This window comes from Armigeres subalbatus, chromosome 1 (assembly GCF_024139115.2).
Source record: "Armigeres subalbatus isolate Guangzhou_Male chromosome 1, GZ_Asu_2, whole genome shotgun sequence".
NCBI classification, from domain to species: Eukaryota; Metazoa; Arthropoda; class Insecta; order Diptera; family Culicidae; genus Armigeres; species Armigeres subalbatus.
Genome location: NC_085139.1, coordinates 106,363,730 through 106,376,262, shown reverse-complemented (window position 1 = coordinate 106,376,262; position 12,533 = coordinate 106,363,730). Strand labels below are relative to the sequence as shown.

The following is a 12,533-nucleotide window of genomic DNA, read 5'->3' as shown; positions in this document are numbered from 1 at the left end:
ATAACAATAATTCTGATTGATTACCCGGACGTTACCGCGTCACCACTAAAGCGAAGATTCGCACCATCAAATACTCTATTGAATTCAAACATAAAATCTTTTAATTTCAACAATATGATTTTTTGTCTGATTTTAAAAACAAATTGAATTTCTTATTACCGCCAAAACAAATTGAAATTCTTTTTGATTTTACATGAAATATTATTGTATTTACAATAGTTTTTTCTGCGTGTAACGAGTCAACAAAGTTGAAAAAATTTTCACGCGCGAGATGGAGAAGTTAGGAATTTAAAAGCTCAATGGAACAAACTATAATTCCTGGAAGTTCAGCATAGAATTACTTCTCATTCGCGAGGATTTATGGAAGTTTGTTACTGGTACAAGACCTATCGCGGAAGGAGATGTATCCAGTTGGGACCATGGCGATCAACGGGCGCGTGCGACGATCTGGTTGCTGATGGAGAGTACCCAACACGGACTCATTAAGCAAACGACCACGGCCAAAGAAGCCTGGGGAAGCTAAAGACTCATTTTGAGAAACCTACCCTTACTTCGAAAGTTTCGTACCTGAGAAATCTCATATTGAAACGGTACTCCGAACGCGACAATATGGAGCGGTGACATGAAATGGAAGAAGCATTTGAACGACTATCTCTAGCTAGACTTGAACTCGACAAGAAATTACAAGTTGCGTTAGTATTAAGCAGTCTTCCGAAGTCGTTCAACACATTAACGACAGCTCTCGAAGGACGTGCAGATGAGGAACTTACCTTGGAACTGGCCAAAATGAAACTAATCGATGAAGTCACGAAGCAAGGAAGTTTCAGCGACGAAACTGTTCTCAAGGCAGGCACGAGTAAGAGAAGTTTAATTTGCTATTATTGCCAAAAACCTGGACATAAGCAGCGGGAATGCCGTAAGATGATGAACAGTCGTGAAACAGATACATTGAAAGATGATCGCAAAGGACGGAAGTATTTTTCAAGAGCAAAAACTGTACGTGAGAACACTGATTTCGCTTTCATGATGTTCGATTCCGGAAAGTCTTCGGGGAAATGGATTGTTGATTCAAGCGCAACCTCGCATATGTGTGGAGATAGGAGCTACTTCACGGACTGATTACTGATCACTTTGGCAGATGGTAAGACAACGAAGGCGAAAGGTAGAGGAACCTGTAGCGTTATGTGTTATGACTCTGCAGGTAACAAGAACAACATCACTCTTTCTGAAACACTGTTTGTACCGGATCTGGAAGCAAGCCTTATATCGGTTCGAAAGCTTGTTGCAAAGGGAGCGAATGTCGCCTTCGACGCTAGCGGTTGCAAGATCATGAAGCACGCAAAAAAAACTATTGTAAATACAATAATATTTCATGTAAAATCAAAAAGAATTTCAATTTGTTTTGGCGGTAATAAGAAATTCAATTTGTTTTTAAAATCAGACAAAAAATCATATTGTTGAAATTAAAAGATTTTATGTTTGAATTCAATAGAGTATTTGATGGTGCGAATCTTCGCTTTAGTGGTGACGCGGTAACGTCCGGGTAATCAATCAGAATTATTGTTATTTTAAAAAGAAATTGTTTATTATTTCAATTTGCTTCATTATTGAAAATACAATCAGAATATTATTGTTTCAATTATCTTATTATTATTTTAATTTATCAAAATTTTATTAAAATAAATATAGTTACATTTGAAATTTGGCATTTTCTTTCATATTTCTTTTCGATTGAGAAACATTCAGCAATTATGTATATTTTTCTATTAGCATACGTTTTTTCTTACATCTTATCTCGGCTGGTCGTGTCGCGATGCTGAATTGTCGATCCGCTGATACATACATTGTACATTACACTTTGTATTGTCTGGCAGGCAAAATTAACCAAACTCCATTTAGATTTGATTGTGATAGATCTACTACAGTACGAATAATTAAACAGCCTAGGTGTCGACTCCCATGCACCTGCAACATTGATGCTTCCCAAAATCCTTAATGCTGCGTATGCGACTGACGATAAGAGTGATGATTCTGCTTCCATCGCCAGAGAGCATCGGTTCACAGAACGAAAATGTGCATCTAACCAATGATTGCATTATCTTGTGATAGATGGCTACATCGGATGTTCTAAATTTGATTCCAGTAAGCTGTAAACCATAATAAAAAATGAACTAAATAAACTTTGTTAGCGTTAGTCGAAGCTCCAACTAAGAACGAGAGCCACTAAAATAAATTCCATTAATAGATAAATAATTGATTTACATATATGCACGACTATCTTTAATGTGTACTTACTATTGAAGTTATAGACAATACTAATTGGGCAATAGTATGCATACTACGGAAGTTTACTTGTTGATGTTGATGCGCCGGTTTCCCCTTGAACCAGTTTGGAAAAGTTCCGGTTAGTGCACAACACCAGAAAACAGACCACCGTTTAGAATGCACGCAGTCTTTGCATCATTATATATACTGTAATAAATAAAAGAGAGAAATATTATATCTCTTGTTTTGAAGAATGATTAATTTGTGAGTATCCTGAAGAAATTATAGAATTTGCCTAAGCCAATATAAATAGATTATTCGTTCACAATCATCGTTCACAGTACGGATGCGAAAACTTGATGATTGATAACCAATGGACTTACCTGTATATTTTATTGAGGAGCTAACTTAATTGAATTTGTTGGATTAGTCACTTAACTAAAAACACTTTTCATCTTTCGCGTTGGGAACAGCAGAGATGACAGATTGACAGGTGAAATGTTTTCTTTTTTGTAGGCGTTACTCTAAGTTATATGTCGTTACACGTGGTTCATGCACAGGATGAGCATGAGTTACTACACGTAAAAATAAAAAGGATTTTATTTGGAATAAAGAGAAATATTATTATTTCAACAATAATATTATTGTAAATTGCATTATTGAAATAAACATAATTTTATTTTGAAATAATATCAACTTAGAGTAGAGTGGGGCAAGAGTGCGCGTGGGGTAAGAGTACGTTTTCGATTTTTTGAAGTAATAAAAAAAGATAAACTAGCAGCACTGCATCAGTTTGACAGGTATTCTGGCCAACTATTATCATGTGTAATTGTAAACGATTTGAATAAACAACAAGGGAGATATGGAGTTTGATAACTTTTTGGTCATTTTGCTAAAAATAATTGGATTTCCGCAACTAGTATTTCATTACCATATATACGTTCAATCGGGTGAACATTATACCATTTCGATAACTTACTGTATAGAGTACTTTATGGTACAGAATACCAATCCGGTTGGTTTTCCAAGAAGTCATAACCATTACTTGAATAATTTTTGGGACTGTGGGGTAAAAGTACGCAGGAACCGGTGGGGCAAGAGTACGCATATGATTCTTCAAGTTATGATGTCAAACACATATCTCCGGCCGAAATAAGACTTCTTCCAAAGCGTAAAGATCCACAACTAAGAAAAAAGGGACAGAATTCGAAATTATCACAAGTTTTTAGGATAAGTTGAAGTAATTCGGTGTTAGAAAGGACTTAGCGAACAAAGCACTGAAGCGAAATAATGAAATTGTATTAGGACTTGTTGCACACCTAAACATAGTACGAAAACACAATTTCATCTAAATGATAATTTCAGTTACTCAAAGGAAACATTCATAAATTACGCAACGTTTAGCTGGGAGGGGTTGTGAGATGTGTGACGATCCTTTTATTTTTTAGAGGATTCATACAAATAGTGTAAGAGGGGGGGGGGGGATGATGAAATAGCCAAATTTTACGTTACGTGATTGGTAGACTTTCTTTAAGGAAAATGCCTTTGTATACAACACGCGAAACCTGATATATATTTTTACCCCTGTGGTTTTTTGTATATATAAAAAACAATGGTTTTTCGTATGAAAGTGCACATTTTTAGGACCCCCTCCCCCTTTAATAGTTACGTAATCTGCAATCATTCCCTAATATATGCTCATTAAACATCAATTAAATGTTATTAACTCTTATTTGTGTTAATATATACTTAAAGCACATGATTGGATAAATGCGTACTCTTACCCCACCCGATGCGCACTTTTACCCCACCGGTGGGGTAAGAGTGCGTTTTTCACTTATCTTGCAATAAGGGTTCTACTAAAACGAATCTCAATAATTTCAATATTTTTTCCACTGGGTAACATAAAGGATGAGTATATGAATCATCGACACTGATTTGATATGCAGAAGCTTACTTCATAAGGGCCACATGATCGATTGAAAACTAAGTGCGTACTCTTGCCCCACTCTACTCTACATTATAAAAACAATCAAAATAGACATGAAAACAAATATTTTTTGTCAATTAAATATAACAAACGTTATCATTGGTTCAATTTGAACAAATTTCTGTCCGTGAGGGAAAACAAGAAGCGGCCTCTGCTATACTGAAACGTGGATTATACGAGTTGAATACAGTAAATGAAGCACTGAAAGTAAATGAAAAGGATCATTGCGCAGACTGTCAACATCAATGGCATCGACAATTGGGACATCGTAACAACGACGCAGTTCAAAAAATGCAGAAGAATAACTTTGTCACGGGAATGCAGATAACAGATTGCGGGTTGCGTGCTGTCTGTGAATGCTGTTTGGAAGCAAAATCAGCCCGTATTTCATTTCCGAAGCAATCAATGACAACGAGCGGACAAGCTTTGGATTTACTACACGTGGACGTATGCGGACCTATGAACACAGTTACACCTGGAGGCTGCCGCTATTTTCTTACGGTAATAGATGATTATTCTCGTTATTGCACTGTTTATTTTCTCCGCGAGAAGTCGGAAGCAGAAATACGTTTGAAAGAATTTGTGAGGGAAATGAAAACTACTTTTGGGCGGCTACCAAAGATATTTCGTTCGGATAATGGCGGGGAATTCAAGAATAAAGCCCCAAACGCAATACAACGGAACGGCGACGGAAACTGCAAATTTGACAGAAAATATATGGGCTAACTGTCAAATTTTCCGTTTCCGTCGCCGTTTCGTTGTATTGCGTTTGGGGCTTAAGTCATTAGAAGCATTTTTCAAAGCCGAAGGTATTCGCCAACAGTTTACCACACCACATACCCCACAACAGAACGGAGTTGCTGAAAAGAAGAATCGGACGCTGAAGGAAATGGCCAGATGTATGATGCTTGATGCTAAACTACCAATGAAGTTCTGGGCAGAAGCCGTGAGTACTGCCAACTATAGATAGTGGAATATATAGATGAGCGAAGATAAATCCTCTGTCTCCAAACGAACTGTCAAACGTGTCTCCAAACGAGCATGACGTCACTATTTCAATGGAAACGTTAAGGGCTGTGACGTCATATGCGCGTGTGCACGGGCAAAAAAATCGACTCAGCCATGCTTTCGCTCATCTATAGATTCTACTATCTATACTGCCAACTATCTTCAAAATAGGCTTCCATCGATAGCAATAGAACGTACACCATATGAAAAGTGGTGGGGAGAGAAGCCAGACCTGAATCATTTACAGATTTTCGGATCCGAAGCGTATGTGTGGATTCCGAAGGCAAATAGATCTACACTGAAATCAACAGCACAGAAACTTGTTTTTGTTGGATATTCGACGAACCAGAAAGCCTATAGATTCATCGATTTGAAGACAAACCGTGTTGTAAACAGTAGAGATGCCAAATTGCTACCAACCAACAGATCTCGTAAAATAGATGGAGACGAAAGTTTCGTGGACTACCCGTTATTTACAATTTCAAAAGCTACTTGCAAGACTAGTGAATCATCAACTGTTGCAGGCGACGTAATAGACGAACATTTACATTCTGAGGAGGAGCCTGAATCTGATTATGAAGATTGCGATGAAGCTAATGAAACTCTTATCGATGATAATGGAAGTGGACCTCTACGTCCTAGCAATACACTGATTGAAGCTACTCATACACCGGCACGAATCTCAAATCGCTCGACGAAAGGAGTTCCTCCATTGCGGTATAAAGAAAGTGGTCGACGACTTGTAGATGAAAATTGTCACGAACCCAGAAATTACACCGAGGCTATATCAGGAAATGAAAGAGATGCGTGGAAAAAAGCAATGGATGAAGAATTTATATCGTTACAAGAAAACCGAACATGGGAAATTGTGAAACTACCATCGGATAGAAAAACCCATTGGCTGCAAATGGATATATAAGAAAAAGATCGATGGAAAAGGAAACGTTTCACGTTGGAAGGCCCGCCTTGTAGCTCAAGGGTTTAGTCAGAAATACGGAGATGACTACGATGCTGTATTTGCCCCAGTTGCTAAGCAGGTTACGTTTCGGGCACTATTGTCGGTAGCTGCTGAACGTAAATTGATAGTTAAACACATCGACATAAAAACTGCCTACCTCTATGGAGAACTGGACAAACCAATATATATGCGACAACCTCCTGACTATGAAACTGGCAACGCTGAAGATGTGTGCTATCTAAAGAGAAGTTTGTATGGCCTAAAGCAGTCAGGGAGAATTTGGAATAAGAAAATCACTGATGTCCTGAAGATACTTGGCTACACACCCGCAGAAGCTGATAACTGCCTATTCGTAAAGGAGACCAAAGGAAAGATGTCGTTTATTCTGCTCTACGTAGATGACATGCTCATTGTAACCCCAGAAGAAGAAGAATACGAGAATGTGGTAGTCTACTTGAGAAGTAATTTCAAAATAACATGCCTCGGAGATATCAACAACTACCTTGGAATTCAGGTCAATCGAAACACAAACGGTAAATATATGCTGAACCAGAAAAGCTACATTAAGTCACTAGCCATCAAATTTCAATTGAATCAAGCCAAGCCTGCAATACCGATGGATCCTGGATACCTTAACATCAAGCAAAAGAAGGAGATAATGCCCATCAAAGAAAAATTCATAAGCCTTGTAGGAGCTTTGCTATATTTGGCGGTAAGTACCAGACCTCACATCGCTATTAGTGTTTCAATATTAGGACGCAAGGTTAGCAAGCCAACCGAAGCTGACTGGACAGAAGCTAAGCGAGTCTTACGTTATCTACATTCCACCGTTGACTTGGAACTTCTTCTTGACGGATCTGGAGAACTAATTGGATATGCTGATGCAGATTAGGCTGGAGATAAGTCTGATCGTAAGTCAAATACCGGTTTCGTTTTTCTACTCGGTGGAGGACCTATTTCATGGACAGCAAGAAAGCAAGCATGCGTAACGTAACACTATCTTCAACAGAAGCTGAATACGTAGAAATTTCTGAAGCAAGTAAGGAACTGCTATGGTTATTAAAATTGATGTCGGATCTGGGAGTGAAGCTCCAAAAACCAATTATATTACAAGACAACCAGAGTTGCATTAATCTGTTACGGACTGAAGGAGGAAGTCAACGTACAAAACACATAGATACAAAATTCAATTTCATCCGAGACTTGCAAAATATTGGAATTCTTGAAGTTCAATACTGTTCCACCGAATTTATGCTAGCTGATATACTGACAAAACCATTATCACGCATCAAACATGGAAAGCTGAGAGAATCCTTGGGCCTACAGTTTATCGCGCTTGATGGGGAGTGTTAGGGAAGCAAACCCAATCACGATGCAGTATGCCATGTTTAATATGTAGTTACTAAAATATACTTTTTAATTGAAACCACCGACTCGACTAGTCACCATTTGTTTTACTCCGAGACACTCTTCCCTTAGTCTAAAAATAAATATACTTATTCATTCATCACTAGTAAAACATCATTTAACAATTTTCACAATAAATTCATTTAATAAACATCAACTATAAGAAGATCGCAACATTGAGGATAACCGTTTCAGGTGGTAACAATATAAAATCTAAAGCTCAGATCGTAATAATTACACTAGCTAACAATATCAAGAAGTATCAACCACATTTGAAACAAGAATCAAACTATCGCACACATTTCATCGTAGTTCTTCAGTCGGACCGTCTCCATCAACTCGCTGAACTTGGTAAGCGAGCAGGGATGCCCGCAGTTTGGTATGCTGATGTCCTTCGGATACTTGTCCTCGCTGTTGAAGAAGTAATAGATTTTCACCTCGAAATCGTCGTCAAACGTAATGCTATGGTGCAGCTCGAAAACGATCGTGGCCGAGAAGTCCGGCTTTCCCGTGGTCTGGTCAATTACATTCAGTGTACGCATCAGGTTCACCAGCGTAACGTCATGCGCCGAGTAGATGAAGATCGATCGCTCCGGCATCAGAATGCCCGATCGTTTGCGAATCATATTGTCCAACAGTTCACTGATGATGGCCCCGCCCTTGATTTTCTTCATCAACGGGGTCTCGGTGAAGAGTGCCAAGCTGCGCTCCGCCAGCGGCAGCATTTTGTCGGGGAAGATAGTTTCGGTCCAGTCCGGAAGTTCGAGGCCGGCGTTCTTTTCGATTTCCAGCGTGTTGTAGAGCAGTTCCACGTCCAGGATGGTGCTAATGTTTTGTCCGGTTGATTGCGTTAATGTTTTATAGAGTGCTGCATTCTTCTCGTTCAGATCGCGAATGTCCTTCGGTGGATAACCCATCAAACGCTGGAGCGATTGTTCGTATCGTGGGCAGGGTTTCTTCTGGGCCATGATCTGTTGGTCGAACAAAAATATAACAAAGTTATCTAATTTTCAGAATGAAGTAGTATTGTTTTATGACCGTTAAGGCATCAATTGATTGAATTAAGAACATACGTGACATCATGTCACATTTTTCTATTGTAAGCACGAGGACGTCCTCATCTTTCATCGACGTGTATTCAACTATTTATATTTCATTTGATTTTTTGGAGACGTTCCCTACCATATTTAATCAAGTAGAATTCACAAACATGCCATGTATTTCTAATTAAACAGACAATTGAACGCCCAACTGATCAAAACGACTTTTGACAACTCACCGTATCTCGATCCCGAGGAATGGTGTTTATGGCTGCCGGCTGCCATGGGATAGGCAACGGATTTGTGTTTTCCAAAGGCGGCAAAAATCCAGCCATAAAACTTTGCGCGCTCATTATGCACCGTTCGGCGTAGCTGCTAACAATGTACATATGGTCCTTGGAGTAAAGCCCATTCGGAGGTAGTAAACGATAGTACCGAAGGCGCAGATTTTTCCCCAAGTTGTACATCTGCTTGGAACCTGTCTATAATCATGATATAACAGTTTTATTGTATGATCGTCGGCAAAAGCAATCGGTTACCTCTGACAATGCACCCAAACCCCCGGTCCATTGGTGATTACGATGAGGATCGTTTGGATAAAACTCAGTCGGTGAACGATCTCCGTGCCTGAACATAATGGCAGTCATTCGAAGCGTACGAAACCCTTCGTCGTCAGTACTATCGCCAAACACCAGATAAGCGAGCATCACCGATAGGCAGATGCTCCCGAAGAAAAAAACCGACACGGTCATTCCTCGTTTACCCTTCTGCCAGCAGCTCCAGCCCATGACGATCGATGTGTCCCGTATCACGAGGCGCAGCCAAAAGTCTACTCTCACGCTATCTTTTGTTACTCGTTTGATTTGAGTGATTATATGGATAAAGAACACACAGCATTTACATAATTATCAAGTACCAAAGATCACTTTGATTTCAAATCACTTTTTTAAGAAGCACTGAATTATAACATTTTATGAATTTGCATCACTACTGAAGTGTTTTGTAGAAGACTGCAGAACTGAATGATGATAAATAGACGATCATAAACACATTATCAAAGCACCTCAAGTTGATCGTACACTAAACAGCTGAGATAATCAAGCCGTGAATGGGTGCTTAAAATATACATCCCATCGCACAAGCACACCATCCACAAGGCGTACCAAAACACGTTCATTCGAGTGGAAGTGTGAGTAGCATGAAGAGAGACGAAAATAACTCATATGAAAGCACAAAAATCTACCCGTTGTATATAAAACAAACAGGCCGTCGCATTGATAAATTTAAGGGCTTGGATGTTTTACTTCAGCAGCCTTTGTATTTTCTTTTAAATACATAAATTAGTGGAAGGAGGGGCAATATGCCCCAGCTAAGCAAAGACTGCTTTAATTTCCTAGCTGTAACGATTTTCATGGGTATTTTTACCTCATGCAACAGATAAACAATATACCTATAGTTAGCTGATGCCATTTAAAAATTTGTCCATATCTCAATCATATTGATAATATTCACCTTTCAAAAAAGTGGTGATATTTCGTTGCCGGAAAACTCATGAGGCAAAACGCGGATAGTGCGTGGAGACGCGTAGTACATTGTAGGTTAGTCCGCCTAGGGCGTTTTGCCTCGCAGAAATATTAGATGTTTCATCAAAATGTGGAAAATTTAGGTTTTTCCAGCCTTCCTATCTTTTATTATGACACTTTTTTTACCTAACCTACATAATTTTAGATCTAGTTTCGTTACGGCCGTACCAAATACGATAAATATGATGGAACACCCAAAAGACGTTTTGCCTCGGGGGGCGTTTTGGGGCCTCTTCTCTCAAATTTTTATTAAAGGAATTTTTGTATTGCAAAAAGAAAACAAAACCCAACTTATTCCACCGAAAAGTGATACGGCCTTTCTCGCATATAGCAAAGACACCAATCTTATATAGTTCGATGAATCTAATTTTTGCTAAAACTTCTAGTATTTCACTTAATTTATTGATAGTTGGATACTTTTGAATACCTTCACTTGCGTCTTACATGAGGTATTGTAAGATCTCTCCAAATCCAGGAAAACGAGATGTTATAAGACCTTCAAATTGTCCTGGAGGTTGATTCAACTGGTCTACCGAATCAACCAATGCTTCATGGTGTCCCCAGCCTCGGTGTCAACCCAATTTTGTCCTCCGATTATTTGTCTTTCACTTGCGTCTTCAATTCTTGCATGTATGAAGTTGTAAGATTTCCAAATTGTCCTGGAGTTTGAATCAAATGGACTACCTAATCTACTGAGGCTTGCATGTCCAAGTAACCAAAAGTTCCTTTAGGAGTGCGTTTTTCGCTTAAGCAGCTTTGTGAAGCTGATTAAGCGAAAAACGTACTCTTAAAAGAACGTTTGATTACATGGGTCGTCAGCCGCGATATCATCCCAATCATGCCCTCCAAGTATTTGTCTTTCACTTGTGTCTCATGTCCAGGCATATGAGATGTTTTAAGATCTCCAAATTTTCCTGGAGTTTGAATCATTTTGTCTACCGAATCAACGAAGGCTTCCACGACCACGATGTCCCATCCGCAGTGTCAACGCAATTTTGTCTTCTGAGTATTGGTCTTTTACTAATGTAACAATTGGGTAAGTATGGCCTGAGCTATGCTGAGACTCCCTGAATCAATGGCCTCAGGGTCGGCACGCTCACCTCAAGCTACTCGCGGGCAGGGAACTCTCGCAATCAAATCGCAATCAAAATGTAGTGAAAACCACAGAGCTTCACAATGCAACACTTTATTTTCTCCACTCTTCCACTTTCTTAAGCCTAGCTAAACCTGTCTTCCTAGGGGCCCCTCTTCCTGGCAGCACTCCACCACTTCACTCTTTCTTTTATCAACTCCTGTCCTTCCTCGTCCTCTACCTAGCTCTTCTTCCGTCCTTCCTTGTCTTCAACCTTCGATGCAAGGGCATTCACGCCGGCGACGGCAGCTTTCTTCCTCCTCGGTACGGAATCTTCACTTCCTTCGCCCTTCAACGGCCTACGTAGCGTCGGTGGCTGACACTTTCTTCCTTGTGTTGCTTTTCCGACATTTTTACACGTTTCAAGGGTTCCGGTGATCCGAGGCAGGATACCAATGTGCATCGCTTCACGTAAGACTCGACCTGTTTGTCCATTTGCGGCCATTAAACATTCTGTCGAAATCGTCGTTTTATCGCTGCCATTCCTGGATGTGCCTCATGCGCCAAATTAATAACACGATCTTGTAGTCGTATAGGGATGACTAGTCGATTACTCCTCAAGAGCACCCCGTCGACGGCGCATAACTCATTTATTAAGGCTTGAACTTCTTCGGGGTGAGATTTTGATTTCCATCTTGTAATGCCTCCAGAACTTTGTGAATGGCTTCGTCGTCCTTCGACTCCTTAGTGACTTGTTCAAGCGTTACTGCAATTGGAACTCCCTCTGAAACAATGTTCCTAATGTAGCCTTCAGTCGTATCATCAAACGTGGCATTCTTTTGTGCGCACAATCTTGATAGCGTGTCGGCTATGTTGTCGGTTCCTCGGATTGATTGTCGGTTGTCGGATTGAAAAATCCCAAATGATGAATTTGAATCTTTAATCTTCTGGAAAACAGAGGATTGTTCAAAAGTCCACTCAAAGTTCCCTTTAGAGCAAAGTAGCTCCCTTAGCGGAGATGTTAAAGAGGTTAGATTTGGAACAAATCTTCCGACGTAGCAAACCAACCCAAGAAAGCTTCTTAGCTCGGATAAATTGTTTGGCTGCCGAAATTTTTGTATTGCTGATATTCTACTTTCAGTTGGTTTTACACCTTGTGTGGACAACTCATGATCGAGGAATTCTAAGCAATCAACGTTGTATAGGCATT

At 39.6% G+C, this 12,533-nt stretch overlaps 1 protein-coding gene and 1 long non-coding RNA gene across 2 annotated transcripts; both read right to left on the bottom strand.

Moving 5' to 3' along the window:
- Positions 1 to 1,711: 1,711 nt before the first annotated feature.
- On the bottom strand, positions 1,712 to 2,763 carry LOC134205043 (uncharacterized). The gene is made up of 3 exons (XR_009978046.1): positions 2,649 to 2,763; positions 2,296 to 2,472; positions 1,712 to 2,147 (listed from the first exon to the last, which is right to left on the bottom strand). It is a non-coding gene; the product is annotated as an uncharacterized LOC134205043 (long non-coding RNA).
- A 4,988-nt stretch (positions 2,764 to 7,751) lies between these two features.
- On the bottom strand, positions 7,752 to 9,851 carry LOC134205040 (lysosomal acid phosphatase). Its single transcript, XM_062679913.1, has 3 exons — positions 9,208 to 9,851; positions 8,908 to 9,150; positions 7,752 to 8,599 (listed from the first exon to the last, which is right to left on the bottom strand). Exons 1-3 carry the CDS (start codon positions 9,454 to 9,456, stop codon positions 7,913 to 7,915), a joined length of 1,179 nt encoding a protein of 392 aa, XP_062535897.1. The 5' UTR covers positions 9,457 to 9,851; the 3' UTR covers positions 7,752 to 7,912.
- Positions 9,852 to 12,533: the final 2,682 nt, after the last annotated feature.